Source organism: Brassica rapa, chromosome A06 (genome assembly GCF_000309985.2).
Source record: "Brassica rapa cultivar Chiifu-401-42 chromosome A06, CAAS_Brap_v3.01, whole genome shotgun sequence".
Lineage (NCBI taxonomy): Eukaryota > Viridiplantae > Streptophyta > Magnoliopsida > Brassicales > Brassicaceae > Brassica > Brassica rapa.
The window spans coordinates 7,001,884-7,018,494 of NC_024800.2; the positions used below are offsets into that span (position 1 = coordinate 7,001,884).

The following is a 16,611-nucleotide window of genomic DNA, read 5'->3' on the forward strand; positions in this document are numbered from 1 at the left end:
AGTAACTTTAAAAATATATTCTAATTATGTAATATATATATAAACATGAAAATTAATACCCGCACTGTTGTGCGGGTCCAAATCTAGTATAAATTAAATGAGCTATTAGGTATTGATCAAAAAAAAAAATCTCTATATTACTCCCTCCATTTCATATTAAGTGTCGTTGTAGGAAAAAAATTTCGTTACAAAATAAGTGTCGTTTTCGATTTTCAATGCAAAATTTATTAATTTTATGCAGTAATTTATTTTTCTATTGGTTGAAATATGGTAATTGTGTTTTTATATATGAAATATACAAAATTAATTGTTTTCTTAATTTGTGTGCATAAGGTCAAAATGACACTTAATATGATACAGAAATAATATTTTAGAAGTCAGTTTCTTTTGTATTTTGGTTTCGTACTATACTTTAAGCACAAGAAAGTATTCCCTCTCTCAAACTCTTTTTTTTTTGTAGTATTGAGTTACTCTTGTAGTCTTTGTGAAGATGAACAGCTAATAATAATTTTTAGTGTCAGTTTATGGGGATTAAACCAAGATTTGGGTACTGAAAAGTGATGAGAAAAGCCAAGGAATGGGATAACATAACATAAATCATTACATATAAAATATAATCAACCGAAGAAGTTTGCAACTTTGAAGCCAAAATGCGTTGTCAATGGCCAGAACCAAAGCATGATCAAGCCCATACCTGTCGACAGCGCAAGAAAACGTATGAACTGGGAACGATGCGCACAACGCTAGCCCACTCAACGTGTCCCCAAACATCGTCCCCGCCACCACCTCTTTCAAGCATAATCACCGAGCACCAAATGTTCTTGTTTTCACACTCCTCAAACTTGTTGAAAAGTAAACTTGATTTGGGTTAAGCATTATTGGGCTAATCATGTGTTGATCCAAAACCTTAACCAAAATTCTAGAATAATCTTCCACCTCCTTAAGTTAAAAAAAAATCTAGATATTGTTATAGAAAAATCTAGATAATTAGAATAAAATAATCTAGATATTATGGTAGAATTATCTAGATTTAAGATTAAAATATTTCAGATATTTTGTATAATGGAGGCTATAAATACCTCCACTCTCTTCTCATTTTGGATTATCAAGAAGTATCCAAGTTTGTAAGAATCATCTAAGTAATAAGAATCTTCTTGTAAGTTATAAAAAAACTTTCTTCTTCACACAAAACACTTTCTTTTCAAACACCTAAAACACTTTCTCCATCTTTATAAAGTTTTTCATTCCAACAAAGTGGTATCAGAGCTACAAATTCCCTTTGAAGATGGCAAATAGTGGTGTTCCCCTCCAAGTTCCATTGCTCACTAAGAGCAACTATGACAATTGGAGTCTTAGGATGATGGCTATCTTAGGAGCACATGATGTGTGGGAGATAGTCGAGAAAGGCTTCAATGAACCGGAGAATGATGGTGGTCTATCTCAAACTCAAAAAGATGGTTTGAGAGATTCAAGGAAGAGAGACAAGAAGGCTCTCTGTCTAATCTATCAAGGATTAGATGAAGATACATTTGAGAAGGTTGCTGGTGCAAAGACGTCCAAAGAAGCATGGGACAAGCTTCGGACATCTTACAAGGGAGCGGAACAAGTTAAGAAGGTACGACTTCAAACTCTAAGAGGAGAATTTGAAGCATTACAAATGAAGGAAGGAGAACTCATCTCAGATTACTTCTCAAGAGTCTTGACGGTTACTAATAACCTAAAAAGAAATGGTGAGAAGTTAGATGAGGTGAGAATCATGGAGAAAGTTCTTAGATCATTGGATTCGAAATTCGAGCACATTGTTACGGTGATTGAAGAGACAAAAGACTTGGAGACTATGACGATGGAGCAACTTCTTGGATCACTACAAGCTTATGAAGAAAAGAAGAAGAAGAAAGAAGATATTGTGGAGCAAGTTCTCAAGATGAGAATTGATCACAAGGAAGAAAGTGGCCGAAGCAATCCAAGACGTGGTGGCGGTCATTTCCGAGGACGAGGTCGTGGTGTAAATGGACGAGGTTGGAGACCATATGAAGACAACTTCAACCAAAGAGGAGAGAATTCATCAAGAGGTCGTGGAAGAGGAAACCCAAAATCAAGGTACGATAAAACAAGCATCAAATGCTATAGTTGCGGAAAGCTTGGACATTATGCTTCTGAATGCAAAACTCCATACAACAATAGAGTTGAAGAGAAGTCCAACTATGTTGAAGAACGGTGTAAGGAAGAAGATATGCTGTTGATGGCTTACAAGAAGGATGAACCAAATGAGGTTCACAAGTGGTACCTTGATAGTGGTGCAAGCAACCACATGTGTGGAAATAAAAGCATGTTCGTGGAGCTTGATGAATCGGTGAAAACCAATGTGGCTTTGGGAGATGAATCGAAGATGGAGGTGAAAGGTAAAGGAAATATTCTCATCCGCTTGAAGAATGGAGATCATCAATTCATTTCCAACGTTTACTACATTCCAAGCATGAAGACCAACATCTTGAGCCTAGGACAACTCTTAGAGAAAGGTTATGACATTCGACTAAAGGATAATAGCCTTTCTTTAAGAGATAATGCAAATAATCTCATCACAAAGGTGCCGATGTCAAGTAATAGAATGTTTGTCCTAAACATTCAAAATGACATTGCACGATGTCTCAAGATGTGCTACAAGGAGGAATCTTGGCTTTGGCATCTTCGATTTGGGCATCTCAACTTTGGAAGCTTAGAGCTACTTTCCAAGAAAGAAATGGTGAAAGGATTACCTTGCATCAATCATCCAAATCAAGTATGTGAAGGTTGCTTACTTGGAAAGCAATTCAAGATGAGTTTTCCAAAGGAGTCGGAGACAAGAGCAAGAAAGCCACTAGAACTCATACATACAGATGTATGTGGTCCGATCAAACCAAGTTCACTTGGTAAGAGTAACTACTTCCTTCTCTTTATCGATGACTTTTCAAGAAAAACATGGGTTTACTTTTTGAAACAAAAATCAGAAGTGTTTGAAATTTTCAAAAAGTTCAAAGCCCATGTTGAGAAGGAAAGTGGTCTTAAGATCAAGTCCATGAGATCGGACCGAGGAGGAGAGTTCATGTCCAAGGAGTTTCTGAAGTATTGTGAAGATAATGGAATTCGAAGACAGTTGACGGTGCCAAGAACCCCTCAACAAAATGGAGTAGCAGAAAGAAAGAATAGGACAATACTTGAGATGGCAAGAAGCATGCTCAAGAGTAAGAAGCTACCAAAGGAGTTGTGGGCAGAAGCAGTTGCTTGTGCGGTTTATATATCAAACCGTTCTCCAACAAAGAGTGTTTTAGAAAAGACACCACAAGAAGCTTGGAGTGGAAGGAAGCCTGGAGTCTCACATCTAAGAGTCTTTGGAAGCATTGCTCACGCTCATGTTCCAGACGAGAACCGGAGCAAACTAGATGATAAAAGTGAGAAGTATATCTTCATTGGGTATGACGCTAACTCTAAAGGCTACAAGCTCTACAATCCTGAAACAAAGAAGACAATCATTAGTAGGAATGTCATCTTTGATGAAGAAAGAGAATGGGATTGGAGATCAAATGATGAAGACTACAACTTCTTTCCACCCTTTGAAGAAGAGAACGTAGAGAAACCGAGAGAAGAGCCAACTACACCACCAACTTCACCAACAACAAGTTCTCATGGAGATGAAAGCTCAAGTGAAAGGACTCCACGTTTTAGAAGTCTACAAGACATCTACGAGGTAACCGGAAATCAAGACAATCTTACTTTATTTTGTCTATTTGCGGATTGCGAGCCTATGAACTTTGAAGAAGCCCAAGAAAAGAAGTCATGGAGAAGTGCAATGGATGAGGAAATCAAGTCGATTCAAAAGAACGATACATGGGAGTTAGCTTCACTTCCAAATGGACACAAGGCAATTGGTGTGAAGTGGGTGTACAAGGCAAAGAAGAACTCTAAAGGAGAAGTTGAAAGGTACAAGGCAAGATTGGTGGCAAAAGGCTATAGTCAAAGAGCCGGGATCGACTATGATGAGGTATTTGCTCCAGTTGCTCGCTTAGAAACGGTTAGACTAATCATTTCATTGGCGGCCCAAAAGAGTTGGAGGATACATCAAATGGATGTAAAATCAGCCTTCTTAAATGGAGACCTTGAAGAAGAAGTCTACATTGAGCAACCAGAAGGCTACATAGTCAAAGGAGAAGAAGACAAAGTCTTAAGGCTGAAAAAGGCGCTTTATGGATTAAAGCAAGCACCAAGAGCATGGAACACTCGGATTGATAAGTACTTCAAGGAGAAAGACTTCATCAAGTGTCCATATGAGCATGCACTTTATATCAAAACTCAAAACAAAGATATATTGATTGCATGCTTATATGTTGATGACTTGATATTCACTGGCAACAATCCGATTATGTTTGAAGATTTCAAGATGGAGATGACAAAAGAGTTCGAGATGACCGACATTGGACTAATGTCATACTACCTTGGCATTGAAGTAAAGCAAGAAGAAAATGGAATCTTCATTACTCAAGAAGGCTATGCAAAAGAGGTGCTTAAGAAGTTCAAGATGGATGACTCAAATCCAGTTTGCACGCCAATGGAATGTGGAGTCAAGTTGTCAAAGGAAGAAGAAGGAGAGAGTGTGGATCCAACACTCTTTAAGAGTTTGGTTGGAAGCTTACGATATCTAACGTGCACAAGGCCAGACATCCTACACGCAGTTGGAGTTGTGAGTCGATACATGGAGCATCCAACAACAACTCATTTCAAGGCAGCCAAGAGGATCTTACGCTATATCAAAGGTACAATCAACTTTGGCTTGTATTACTCCATTTCTGACGATTACAAGCTTGTTGGATATAGCGATAGCGATTGGGGTGGAGATGTAGATGACCGGAAAAGCACAAGTGGCTTCGTGTTTTTCATTGGAGAAACTGCTTTCACATGGATGTCAAAGAAGCAACCAATAGTCACCCTTTCTACTTGTGAAGCGGAGTATGTGGCAGCTACTTCATGTGTTTGCCATGCTATTTGGCTACGAAACTTGCTAAAGGAGTTGAACCTACCACAAGAGGAGCCAACGAAGATCTTTGTGGATAACAAGTCGGCAATAGCATTGGCGAAAAATCCAGTCTTCCATGATCGAAGTAAGCACATCGACACTCGTTATCACTACATTAGAGAATGTGTTACCAGGATGGATGTGCAATTGGAGTATGTGAAGACAAATAATCAAGTAGCTGATATCTTCACCAAGCCACTCAAGCGGGAAGATTTTATCAAGATGAGGAGCTTACTCGGAGTAACCAAATCAAGTTTAAGAGGGGGTGTTGAAAAGTAAACTTGATTTGGGTTAAGCATTATTGGGCTAATCATGTGTTGATCCAAAACCTTAACCAAAATTCTAGAATAATCTTCCACCTCCTTAAGTTAAAAAAAAATCTAGATATTGTTATAGAAAAATCTAGATAATTAGAATAAAATAATCTAGATATTATGGTAGAATTATCTAGATTTAAGATTAAAATATTTCAGATATTTTGTATAATGGAGGCTATAAATACCTCCACTCTCTTCTCATTTTGGATTATCAAGAAGTATCCAAGTTTGTAAGAATCATCTAAGTAATAAGAATCTTCATGTAAGTTATAAAAAAACTTTCTTCTTCACACAAAACACTTTCTTTTCAAACACCTAAAACACTTTCTCCATCTTTATAAAGTTTTTCATTCCAACAAAACTTGTCCCAGAAGATTAAGAGTTTCCCACAGTAGTTAGTTACTGCAAGAGCACCAGCACAACAATTCCTATTCAATACCTCTAAGCCTTTGACCATTTTCCATTTTTGAAGCTTTGTGTCAAACCACGAGAAATATTCTTCACCACAATAGTACCAAACGTTCTCTATTAAACACGCTCTCTCAAACTGCAGTGCCTCGGTTACAACTCCCCATTTACCTTCTTTTGGATCATAATAATAATACTCATTCTTGGCATTGCTCCTAACGTAAACCTTTCCATCGGTCACCTTCGTTGACTTTAGTAAAGACGAGCGGAGCTCAGCGCCAGGGTCAGGTAAAGACTCCCAAGTTTGAGTATTTGTGTCGAAAACTTCAGCCCAGTTAGTGGTTTCATCTGCCTTGCAACCACCCACTACGTATATTTTCCCATCGAGAATAGCCACCATAGGATTATCTCTAGCCACCTTCATTCTAGGGGCTTCTCTCCAGGCGTGAGTGCTCTCATTTTGGTTACGTACCCACATGGGGAGTGGCGTCGGTGGAATATTGTAATCCTTGACTATGTATTGTTTGGACCCAACCATGCCCATAGATAAATCTGTTACATAAGGAGAATATGAAGAGGGTATTGGTACCAACAAAGTATTTCGTGTGGTGGACTTGTCCTCTTCCATGTCATTAGTTAGGATCTGATCAGGTCTTATCCAGAGGCTAAACCAGGAGGGGAGACGACGCCCGGGCAACTTTAAGCAGACCTGAAGGATGTGTTCACGTGTTTTCAAGTGATATCGAGCAAACAAGAGCTCTCTGGATAAGATGAGAGAGTTGAATCTCTTGGATACTAAGGAGAGTTTCGGGTAGTAGGATATCGATATGTGAGCTAAAAAGTTTATAACCATCTCATCTGGAAGCGACGAAAGGTTTGTCTCTTTGTTCGCCATCGGGACTAATAGCTACAAGGTTGGAGCAAAACTAGACAGAGATTTTGCTTGGGGTGTTTCTTCTAGTTATCTTCCAATCCTCGTTAACTAGGTCTTGTTGATCTTACCAAGCTGTAGATATATGTTGCGTCTATTGATAACTAATGTGTATATAAACAACATATTTTGTAAAATATAAAATTATAATCTTTTCCTTTTCCTTTTCCTAATTCTTGACTCTATCTACTTGTCTAAGTACATGTACATATCTATTCTATTAATTTATAACTAGACCCTGACCCGCGCGCCAGCGCGGATATGAATTTTCGGTTTTTAGTTATTTATTTAACTAATGATGTATTTGTAATATTTGATGTATTATATTCACCAAGTAAATAATTTTTTTGGCGTCTTAAACCATCTATTTATGAAGAATATTCGATATTATATAAAAAATTGAACAAATAGACGTAATTAGAGAATTGTAGACGATATATAAAAATAATGGTATTAATACAAAATATGAAGAAATATTATATGATGACTTAGTATGGCATAAAATATTATAAATTAGTTATACATGTTTAAAGAAAATACAATGATTTTTAAACTTATATAAAAAATTTAACATATAAAAAAGGGCGATGAATTAGTCATCAAATTGTAAATAATTTCATAATTTTATTAATAATAAATTGTTTATAATCTTATTTATTGATTTTTTTATATAAAGCTTAGAAAATCAATAGGATGATTGGTTGGTTGATACATCCTATAAAGAAAACGAAAACTATAGGTGGTTTGAATATTGCTACGGAAATATGATGTATTTTAAGTTCGATCGTTGCATAATATAAGTTGATTATATAAAACTTGAGCATGACTTTTTCAAACTAAAGTATATGTAGGTTATATGCATTTGTTATATAGTAGTTAATATATTTTAAATATTACATACGTCAAGTGATTCACGTTTTCGTAAAAATAAAATTCAAGTTCATTATTGGGCCGTACTCGTCCGTAATAAAGCTACGTTAAATATAATGTATTTTTAGATTCATTTATTGACATTAAGTTTATATTTGATTAAGGAAAACTCATTAATTTAACTGGAAAAAGACAAACATTAAAATAGGTAAGTTCATTTAATGACATTAAGTTTAAATTTGATTAAGGAAAACTCATTAATTTAAGTAGAAAAGACAAACATTAAAATAAGTAGTTTAATTTAATTCTCAGTGGCATAGAAGTGTAAATACGTTAGAAAACTTAGGAGTATTTTTTAGTGGGTACTTCTCTTTTAATAATATAGACTAGTTGATGTTCCGCACCTTGTGCGGATTAATATATCTATACATCTACTAATTTTTAATTCAATTTTTTTAATAAAATAATAATAATTAAATTAGATACAAATTTTAAATTATTATATATTATAAAATTTCAATATTCATATTGGTAATCAATTTATTATATTGTATTATTTTGTTTCATATTTTTATTTATATGATGTAGATTTTGGATCAAAATCTTTTTTATTGTAATAACTAAATTAGGAAATTTTGTATGTGAAATTAACACATATTGTATTTGGACTGAAAAGAATCATGTGGTACTATAAGGAATTAAGGATTATAAAAAATCACAAATATAAAACATTAACAAATAACAAAAGTTTAGAAGTGTTCAATCTGGTAAAACTAAACCATTCCAAACCGAAATAGAGAAAATAGTCTAGATTTGAAAGTACCGAGGATGTTATGTTTAGAAACCATCAGTATATGGATATGGTTTAATATATTAAGGGATCAAACCGAATAAACAAAAGAAACCGATTAATTCGAATATATAAGTATACTTATATATAAATTTTATAATAATACGTATTTGCTCAATATTTTCAGTGAAAATAAGAGAAATTGGCTATAATATTAGTCATTAAAATTATAAAATGAGAGAAAAATAATGATGATATTATCGGTAGATATTGTTAATATCAAATTATTAATTCCTAAATATAGTGATAATTATATATTAAAATATTTTTTTTAAAAATATTAGTTTAAATATTGGTAAAATATGTTAATGTTTATTAATTATTTTAAATATAATGATAAATATATAGATATCAAAATAAATAAATTAAATAATAAAATTAATTAAACTAATAATTTATCATATAACTATGGAAAAAAAAGCAAATTAACTAAATAAACTGATTAATTCAGATATATTAGTATACTTATATATAAATAAAATGTATTTGATCAATATTTTCAGTAAAAATGAGAGAAATTAGCTATTAGCTAAAATATTAGTCATTAAAATTATAAATGGGAGAAAAGTAACGATGATATTATCGGTATATATTATTAATATATATTTATTAGTTAAATGTTCTAAATATCATGTTTAGTATATATTAAAATATTAGTATATATGTCGGTAAAATAGGTTCATGTTTATCATGATTTTAAATATCATGATAAATATATAGATATAGAAAAAATTAATAATAATTATTTATTAAACTAATGATTTACCTAAAATCATGGAAAATATGTATCCTAAAATACATGTGTATTTTCTGTGATAGATATTAAAAATCTAGCAATCAAACGCAAGATTTTCTATATGTGTATGTAATTGTATTAGATTTAATATAATAAAAGAGATAAAATAAGAACTCCTATAAAATTAATTTAACAATGAAAAGAGATAAATAAAAAGATACCAACGATTATTTATCTCACAACTGATTTACCTAATTATACTCAACTGAACACCATCATCACACGATTGGTAGTTGCTGTAGGTGCTGTCCACATTCCTATTTATTTCTACAGACCAAATTCAGATCAATCAAACTTTAATTTTTTTTTTTGAAACCATAGCTCTTAAAATAACCTACAGCTGTACAAGTGCTCTGTAGAGCCAAATATCCAAAGCAATTTTTTAGTACTTTCCATAAAATTTTACAGCTATAAAATCTAATACCACAGCATAAAGTCTACATATTTTTTTCTACATCAAAAATTTTAAAGCTACAACTATTACCAATCAGACCCGATAGTTTTTGGGTTTGATTGGTAAGAACTGTGATTTCATTTTTTGACTGTAAGAATATTGCTGTGATTTTTTTGCTTTGGCTCTAGATTTTTAATTTTTAAAAGCTTTTAAATTTGGGATGTAGGTATTTGTTTCTACGGAGCAATTATAAAGACATAAAGACATGAGTTTAAAGAAGTGCTGTAGACTTTAAAAAAAAAGACTGTGAGTTTTAAAAATAGTACAAATCAAGATTGGTGTAGATTTAGGACTGTAGGTATAGTTGTGGCTGTAGAGAGCATCTACAGGAATAGCCAATCACACCTTTCTTAACTGAAAATGGTTAAATCCAGATTATTAAAGACATAGACCTAACTTCCGGGTGGAAGATGTAGTTTACAGATCCCGGATATTCAAATGAACCGTAAGCAATAAGTTCATATCCGTGTGACCACATGTAAAAGTAATAATTTTGCACTAGAAGAGAATCGATCTCTGGTCTGAACCTACGAGATAATGTTTCTCTTAGTGGAAAGTGGAAACCACTAAACTAATACTCCTTCTGTTTCAAAATACTTGATGTTTTAGGTGAATACACAAGAGTTAAGGCATACTCTTTTTTCTAAAAAGTAACATTAAAAATATAAAGTAAAACTAATTCAGTCAATCATAAAAACAACTATAAAACATCATTGGTGGCACAGTTTTCTGTACAACTAAAACTAATACTCCATCTGTTTCATAATAGATGATGTTTTAGAAGATTTTTGTTGTTTCAAAATAGATGATTTTTTGATATTTTTATGTTATTTTTAAATTTATTGAAACCTGTGTAACCAATTAGATGATGTAGTCATTTCTATAATTGGTTGGATGATTTTAAAATTATATTTTTAAAGCTACTTTTTAGAGAAAAGTAAATTTCTTAATTTTTGTGCATCAAAGAATAATATAATCTATTATAAAACGGAAGAAATATAAAAATATCAAAACATCAAGTATTTTGAAACATTTTAAACCCTCCAAAATATCATCTATTTTGAAACGGAGAGAGTACGATTTAGTTATTAGTTACAGTAATTTCATCTTTCCCTTTCTCTTTTTCACCATTGTTTCATCTGTATATAATGAATTATGATAGCACTGTAAATTAAATAGATTAGATTTTAAATGTTTTATTTTTTTAAATGTTTTATTTTCATCTGTGTAACTTAATCTAAATGTTGAAAAAAACATCACAAGTTAATGGAACACAAATGATTCCAAAATTTGGGCCGGGACGAGTTGGTTTCCACAGTAACCAACCGGGAAGGGTCGGTTCGATATACTCGTTCATCTGATATTTTATTAGATCGAACGGTTCACACTAGTACACGTCATTTTATCTCTTTCCCGATGCGTTGGTTCAAGATTTTATTACAGGAAATGGAACCTAAAAACAAAGATAAAAAAAGGGAACCTAGGAAGATCATACATACATGGCGGAAGAATCAAAACAAAGCTCTGTTTCTGGTAACACCGACTCTTTGATGATTAGATATGTTGATTAATTTCATGGATTTAGATTTTTATCATTGTTTCTTATGTTTTACTTGATCGAGTTTAGGGGTTTCTATATGTGATTGAATCATGAAGCTTTTGGTTTTCTATGGTTAATTTGAAGGGAATGCTAGAGGTCTCTTTTATGATCTCATTACTCGTTTATGTGTGTTTGGGAGTTTTCAGATGATAAGACGAGTGTGATTGGAAGAAGCAGCAAGGAAGAGAAACAATCAAAGGTTCATGAAAAGGAGACTCATGGAACAAGTGAAGACATCAACGAGAAGACAAGAGTGGATGATGTGAAAGGACCTGGTGTCTTCGGACGAATGAAGGAAGAAGTGGAAGCCATCGTCGATGCAGTTACTCCTAGCAAAAGTTCTGCTGATGACAAGTGATACAGATCATCATCGTTTTTTATTTCTTTCTTGTTGCTGCCTTAGTTATCTCTCTGTGTAAGAACAGTAAACAAACCCTTTTCCATCTAATAAAGACACATCCTTTATGTTTCTCTGATAAAACCATATTCATCACCAATGTGACAAAACGGAATAATCTAAACCCAAGTTAGAGCTGTTTTGGAATAATCGACACCAAAGCTTGTTTGTTTGGACAGAAACATATTCTTCTCAATGTTATTACTCATTCAGAGAATGTTTTGAGACAGTTGAAAACAACAACCAAAAACTATCTTTCGAGTGAATGCATAATAAAAATATATATTGTTCAGCAACTAGACTGAAACTCCAAAAAGAAACAAACTTGCAAAAGTAGAAATGCAAAAAGCTTGAAGCTTTATATGATTCGTTAAAAAAGTGAAGAAACAGAGGAATTTTATTTATTTCTTTTTCTTGGGGTTGGCCATGGATGGGATGTTGGTTGACTTTGGAGAAGAAAAGTCAGCGCTAGTTTTGCGGCCATCAAGTAACTTGACAGTCTCGCTGATCCCGACATTACCAGACAACATTGTCATGAGCTTCTCCTCAGTGAAATCACCCTTCTTCGTCAAACGGTTCTAGAGAAGAAACAACATACATCAAGTCATTTCATCGAACAGTTGGTGTGCTATTTCAAACAAACTACCCAAAGTGATTATGGTGAGTTTGTTAGAACGTTTCAGATTTATACCTGGGAGAGTCGGATGTACTTGGAGATCAACATATCGGTGGTGGAGCGAGGAACTTCGATAATACCCAGAAATGCTCCTACAGCGGAAGATGACGTCACACCTGGCGGTGATACGGCTGAAGGCGCCGGATGTGCTGCTAATAACTTCCTAGAGGCAGCCGACGCCGTTCTGAGAACCTTTCCCGCTTTGATCGCCATTGACTCACCTCTCCCTTTTCACTTTTCAGATCTCCTTCGTTATGATCCTTTGAGTGAAATAGACTCTTTTTAAAACCTTAAACCCATGTTAAAAAAAAAAAAAAAAAAAAAAAAAACCTTAAACCCTATCATTTTATTTTACTCGGATTCATTTTTTAACTGCGTAATTTTTATGTTTTACTCCCCAGTTTTCACTAAAAGTCTTATTTATTCTCTCTTTTGCGTGAAGCTCAAGTGTTACAAACTGATGATGAAAACTAGCATGTTCTTCTTCGCCAACTATGGTTCTCGGTTACTTGCAAGTTTAAAGGCTCTTATATGTTTCACAATAAAGATGAATTTTTTTTGTAGTTTTGATTAAAACTTTAAGGTTAAAAACATGACAACACAAAACAAAAAGATAAGAGCTTCAAAGTTACACTGTCATTTCCAGACCACATCATACACATTTCTGTTCTTGCCTAATTACTCCCAACTACCATTTTGTTATGGTAAATGAAAGAAAGGTTAAATATTGTTTTGTTAATGTTGGTAGTCATTAAGAAAAGTAGAGAATGCAAGCTAATAGCCTAATTACTATTAGTCTATATACTCACTCACTCTCTGCTTGCTTCTTTTTGTTCCCACAACCTCAGTTCAGTTCCACAATCTCTCCCCGACAACCTGCAGCCGAAAAACAAATCTTAAAACTATCAGACACCAAAAATCCTAAAGCCTTTTCAAGATGGAACAACACTGAGTTTAAAAGAAAAAAGATAAATTATTTACATCTTTCGTGGAGCTCTTCCGCTAGCAGCAGCATAATCTCAGCTCGTTCCGCCAGTTCTGTCATCCTTGCTCTATCATCTACAGCTCCACTTAGCACTTCTAATTTGCCGTCTAACTCGTAGAGCTTAAAAGCTGCCGTTCCTGAAGACAGATCAATCTTCTCCTGCGAAACCGTGAGTCCTTGGCTGTTTGCTGTCTGCCGGGGTTTCGCATTCGCCTCTTTTGGTCTCGCTGGAACTGGCGTTCTCATTGTCAAGAAGCTATTATTATTCATCCTATACAAGTTCTGCGTCTGTTGTTTGAAGAAGAACCAAAACATAACACACAAAGCAGGGCATCAGGAAACCAACCAAAAATGGAACGCAAGGTAAAGTTTTTGCCTTCTTGTTAATATTCACGCAAGGCTTTTCAAGACTTACTCCTGATTTTAACTGGCTAACCTTTTCAAGTTTGCCCTGTGCAGCAAGCCTCCTCAACCTTGAACCCAGGACCCTTTTTTCTGGCACTTCATACATTTTTTGCTATTACACAAAACCAGGCCATTATCATGAATTTGATCATTACCGGTTAGCTGACCATAAACGGATACCAAACCAAACAGAGCTATATTTTTAGATAATCATAGTGGTAGGTAGGTAAAATAACTACGATCAAACTATAACAAGTATCTGAATTTGCATTGAGAAAATCTTTTATTGTTAGAAGAGATATGGAAGAATAGAGTTGAAAATGATGTCTAACCTCGATGAAGTTGAAAATTGTAGTGACATCAGATCCATTAGCATCCTTTAATGCTGAAAGAGCTTCGAATATCATCCCATCATACCTTCCATTAAATAACGGCTCATCAATTTGTTCTGCTGGCTCAGAGAAGAAGAAAATTAAAGAAAAAGCAAACCTGGGAGCATTCTTTGCATCAATCAACATGTTACAACTATCACCAATGCTCAAATCAGAAGATCCACTACGAGGAAGGGGAGGAGCAACTGGAGAAGAGACAGAACTAGGAGATGGAGTGGTAGCGGCAGCTGCAACGGCAGCCAGCTGAAAAGCGGCAGCTTTGATTTTTGGTGTCCGTACCTTATCCTTTGAGCCTTGGATGTCAGCGGGAACACTTAGATTACGCCATTTATCCTAAGAAAAAAAAAATGAAACAATGGGGATGTTTAAGATTCCTGGTCATAGGTTCCCAAATAATGTACACACTAGTAATCTTCAAATCAGACAATTAATTTCACTCTCAATAAGATATCAACAAAACCTATGACGTAAGAGGCAACGATTGAGTATAAATGGTTCTCACAAAACAAGAACAGAAGACAAAACTTGGCTTTAAAACCTAAATTCACAACTTGCTGATGGTTGAAAATCATAGCAAGAGTTAAGACTAAATCATTACTTGATAGTGTCATACACTGTCAAAATAGCGAATCAACCAGCCCGGTCTCGGGTCAGTTCAAAACATTCCTTATCTCAGGACAGCGCAGGAAGTACCAAAAAGAAGCAAGCATAGACAACAAAATATATAACTGGACCCCCTTTTAAATCTCAAATGGTACAGAAGAAACAGAGACGACAGCATGTCCACTTGACTCACCAGAGACCAAACCCCTCTAGAAACCCAAATCCAAAAAAAAAACTCTTCATCTTTCATCCAAGAACTAATACTTAACCAACAAAGCCAAGACTGTTTAATGCCTAAACATTCGATTTCCCTAAAGTTTTCTCAAACCCAAGCAACGGAAAAAAAAAAGAGAAAATCCCGTGAGAAAGTTTCAAACTTTTTGCAACTCGGATTACAAAATCAAACCAAATTACAATTTTTTTCATTCCAGCTGTGTGCCATGAGCTCGAAGAAGACTTGAAGAAAGTAAATAAAATAAAAAGACCTTGAGGTCGATGTTGGAGCGGAGAGAGAGGACAGCAGCGAACTCAGGATCGCGGAGGATATTCTTCCACTTTCCGGGTCCATGCTTCCTCACGCCGCCGAGCAACGCATCCTCCTCATCCTCCGTCCATTTGCTCTTCTCTTTTCCCATCTCTCCTCCTCTTCCCTCCCTCACCAGCTTCTCGCTTTGTTTTATCCACAAACACTCAAATCGATTTCGTTATCGGAAACAGAGACTCGGCGACTCTTCCCCCCGCCGTCCTTGCTCCCTAAAGCTACTGCCTTTTTTTTTAATTTCCAAATCCAAAATTAAAAAAAAAAACTCTTGTTTTTATATCTCTGTGTCTCACTCAATCTACAAAGTGGGTTAATATGGTAAGTTTCCCAAATTAAGATGCGAATCGTATAAAGTTTTGAAAACTAAGGGGTCGGATATGGAAATAATTAAAACCCGGAAAGATTTTTTTTGGGATGTAAATGTTATTAAATAAAAAATCAGGGGTTAAATTCTAATTAGCTAAAACTTCTTAAACCCCTTTTAAACTCACAAGCTTTCTCTCCACTCCCTCGTCGTCTCCTCCACTCCCTAACAATGGCGACAAATCATAGCTCCGATGACGAAAGCACGCGCCTTTACCATCCTTACCAGAGCTACGAGCTCCCCATCAAAGCCCAGCACCTTTACAAGCTCCCCACTTCCCCCGAGTACCTCTTCACGGAAGAGTCCCTCAAAAAGCGTCGATCTTGGGGAGAGAATCTCACTTTCTACGCAGGGACCGCTTACCTCGGCGGTTCCGTAGCCGGAGCTGCATCTGGAGTTATCTCCGGCGTCAAGAGCTTCGAGTACGGAGACACGGCTAAGCTGAAGATCAACAGGGTTTTGAACTCGTCTGGTCATAAGGGTCGCTCGTTGGGTTGCAGGATCGGGGCTGTTGGGCTGATCTACGCGGGGATTGAGAGCGGCGTTGTGGCGTATATGGATAGGGATGATGTGTGGACTAGCGTGGTGGCGGGTTTGGGAACTGGGGCGGTGTTTAGGGCGGCGCGAGGGGTGAGGTCTGCGGCTGTGGCGGGTGCGCTTGGAGGAATGGTGGCTGGTGGGGTTGTGGCGGGGAAGCAGGTTTTGAAGCGGTATGCTCACATTTGAAGGAGGAGGAGTGATCTTTAGGGACAGGCAGGCATATGGGAATCATAAAAATCATAGCTTTTGTGGGTTTCTAGAGTAGATGACCTGTGAACCTTTTTAGTTAAATTTAATGATAAGTTTTACCGTTTGGTATCATCCTCGTTTGGTCTTTGTTTCATCTTTGTACACTCTATTGGTGTTAATGTGTTATTCACCAATGTTGGAGGACTTATTTGTTTTATAGTTGGCAATTTAATAATCTCTACTAGC

At 35.3% G+C, this 16,611-nt stretch overlaps 5 protein-coding genes across 6 annotated transcripts; 2 read left to right on the plus strand and 3 right to left on the minus strand.

The window, feature by feature from the left end:
- Positions 1 to 5,671: 5,671 nt before the first annotated feature.
- Positions 5,672 to 6,667, minus strand: LOC103872535 (putative F-box/kelch-repeat protein At4g39756). Its single transcript, XM_033272900.1, has one exon. The coding sequence runs from the start codon at positions 6,665 to 6,667 to the stop codon at positions 5,672 to 5,674; it is 996 nt and encodes a 331-aa protein (XP_033128791.1).
- A 4,372-nt stretch (positions 6,668 to 11,039) lies between these two features.
- Positions 11,040 to 11,743, plus strand: LOC103872537. Its single transcript, XM_009150956.3, has 2 exons — positions 11,040 to 11,206; positions 11,420 to 11,743. The coding sequence occupies exons 1-2, from the start codon at positions 11,173 to 11,175 to the stop codon at positions 11,629 to 11,631; spliced, it is 246 nt and encodes an 81-aa protein (XP_009149204.1). The 5' UTR covers positions 11,040 to 11,172; the 3' UTR covers positions 11,632 to 11,743.
- A 111-nt stretch (positions 11,744 to 11,854) lies between these two features.
- On the minus strand, positions 11,855 to 12,826 carry LOC103872536. Its single transcript, XM_009150954.3, has 2 exons — positions 12,362 to 12,826; positions 11,855 to 12,248 (listed from the first exon to the last, which is right to left on the minus strand). Exons 1-2 carry the CDS (start codon positions 12,557 to 12,559, stop codon positions 12,072 to 12,074), a joined length of 375 nt encoding a protein of 124 aa, XP_009149202.1. The 5' UTR covers positions 12,560 to 12,826; the 3' UTR covers positions 11,855 to 12,071.
- A 127-nt stretch (positions 12,827 to 12,953) lies between these two features.
- Positions 12,954 to 15,531, minus strand: LOC103872538 (telomere repeat-binding factor 4). 2 transcript variants are annotated; one of them, XM_009150958.3, is made up of 6 exons: positions 15,217 to 15,531; positions 14,226 to 14,461; positions 14,069 to 14,153; positions 13,768 to 13,848; positions 13,328 to 13,619; positions 12,954 to 13,222 (listed from the first exon to the last, which is right to left on the minus strand). In XM_009150958.3, the coding sequence occupies exons 1-6, from the start codon at positions 15,364 to 15,366 to the stop codon at positions 13,191 to 13,193; spliced, it is 876 nt and encodes a 291-aa protein (XP_009149206.1). In that variant the 5' UTR covers positions 15,367 to 15,531; the 3' UTR covers positions 12,954 to 13,190. The 2 variants fall into 2 exon arrangements, with proteins under 2 accessions (XP_009149206.1, XP_009149205.1); XM_009150957.3 differs by having other exon boundaries at positions 13,747 to 13,848.
- Positions 15,532 to 15,560: 29 nt separating this feature from the next.
- On the plus strand, positions 15,561 to 16,600 carry LOC103872539 (mitochondrial import inner membrane translocase subunit TIM23-1). The gene has a single exon (XM_009150959.3). The coding sequence runs from the start codon at positions 15,808 to 15,810 to the stop codon at positions 16,360 to 16,362; it is 555 nt and encodes a 184-aa protein (XP_009149207.1). The 5' UTR covers positions 15,561 to 15,807; the 3' UTR covers positions 16,363 to 16,600.
- Positions 16,601 to 16,611: the final 11 nt, after the last annotated feature.

Excerpts from the sequence above, each read along its gene's own strand:
- LOC103872539 (XM_009150959.3), top strand. The coding sequence starts at position 15,808 with ATGGCGACAAATCATAGCTCCGATGACGAAAGCACGCGCCTTTACCAT.
- LOC103872538 (XM_009150957.3), bottom strand. The coding sequence starts at position 15,366 with ATGGGAAAAGAGAAGAGCAAATGGACGGAGGATGAGGAGGATGCGTTG. Across the intron at positions 13,620-13,746 it reads TTAGCCAGTTAAAATCAGGA|ACGCAGAACTTGTATAGGAT; the intron begins GTAAGTCTTGAA and ends TTCAAACAACAG. Across the intron at positions 13,223-13,327 it reads GGAAGAGCTCCACGAAAGAT|GTTGTCGGGGAGAGATTGTG; the intron begins GTAAATAATTTA and ends TTTCGGCTGCAG.
- LOC103872535 (XM_033272900.1), bottom strand. The coding sequence starts at position 6,667 with ATGGCGAACAAAGAGACAAACCTTTCGTCGCTTCCAGATGAGATGGTT.
- LOC103872537 (XM_009150956.3), top strand. The coding sequence starts at position 11,173 with ATGGCGGAAGAATCAAAACAAAGCTCTGTTTCTG. Across the intron at positions 11,207-11,419 it reads AAAACAAAGCTCTGTTTCTG|ATGATAAGACGAGTGTGATT; the intron begins GTAACACCGACT and ends GGGAGTTTTCAG.
- LOC103872536 (XM_009150954.3), bottom strand. The coding sequence starts at position 12,559 with ATGGCGATCAAAGCGGGAAAGGTTCTCAGAACGGCGTCGGCTGCCTCT. Across the intron at positions 12,249-12,361 it reads AGTACATCCGACTCTCCCAG|AACCGTTTGACGAAGAAGGG; the intron begins GTATAAATCTGA and ends TTTCTTCTCTAG.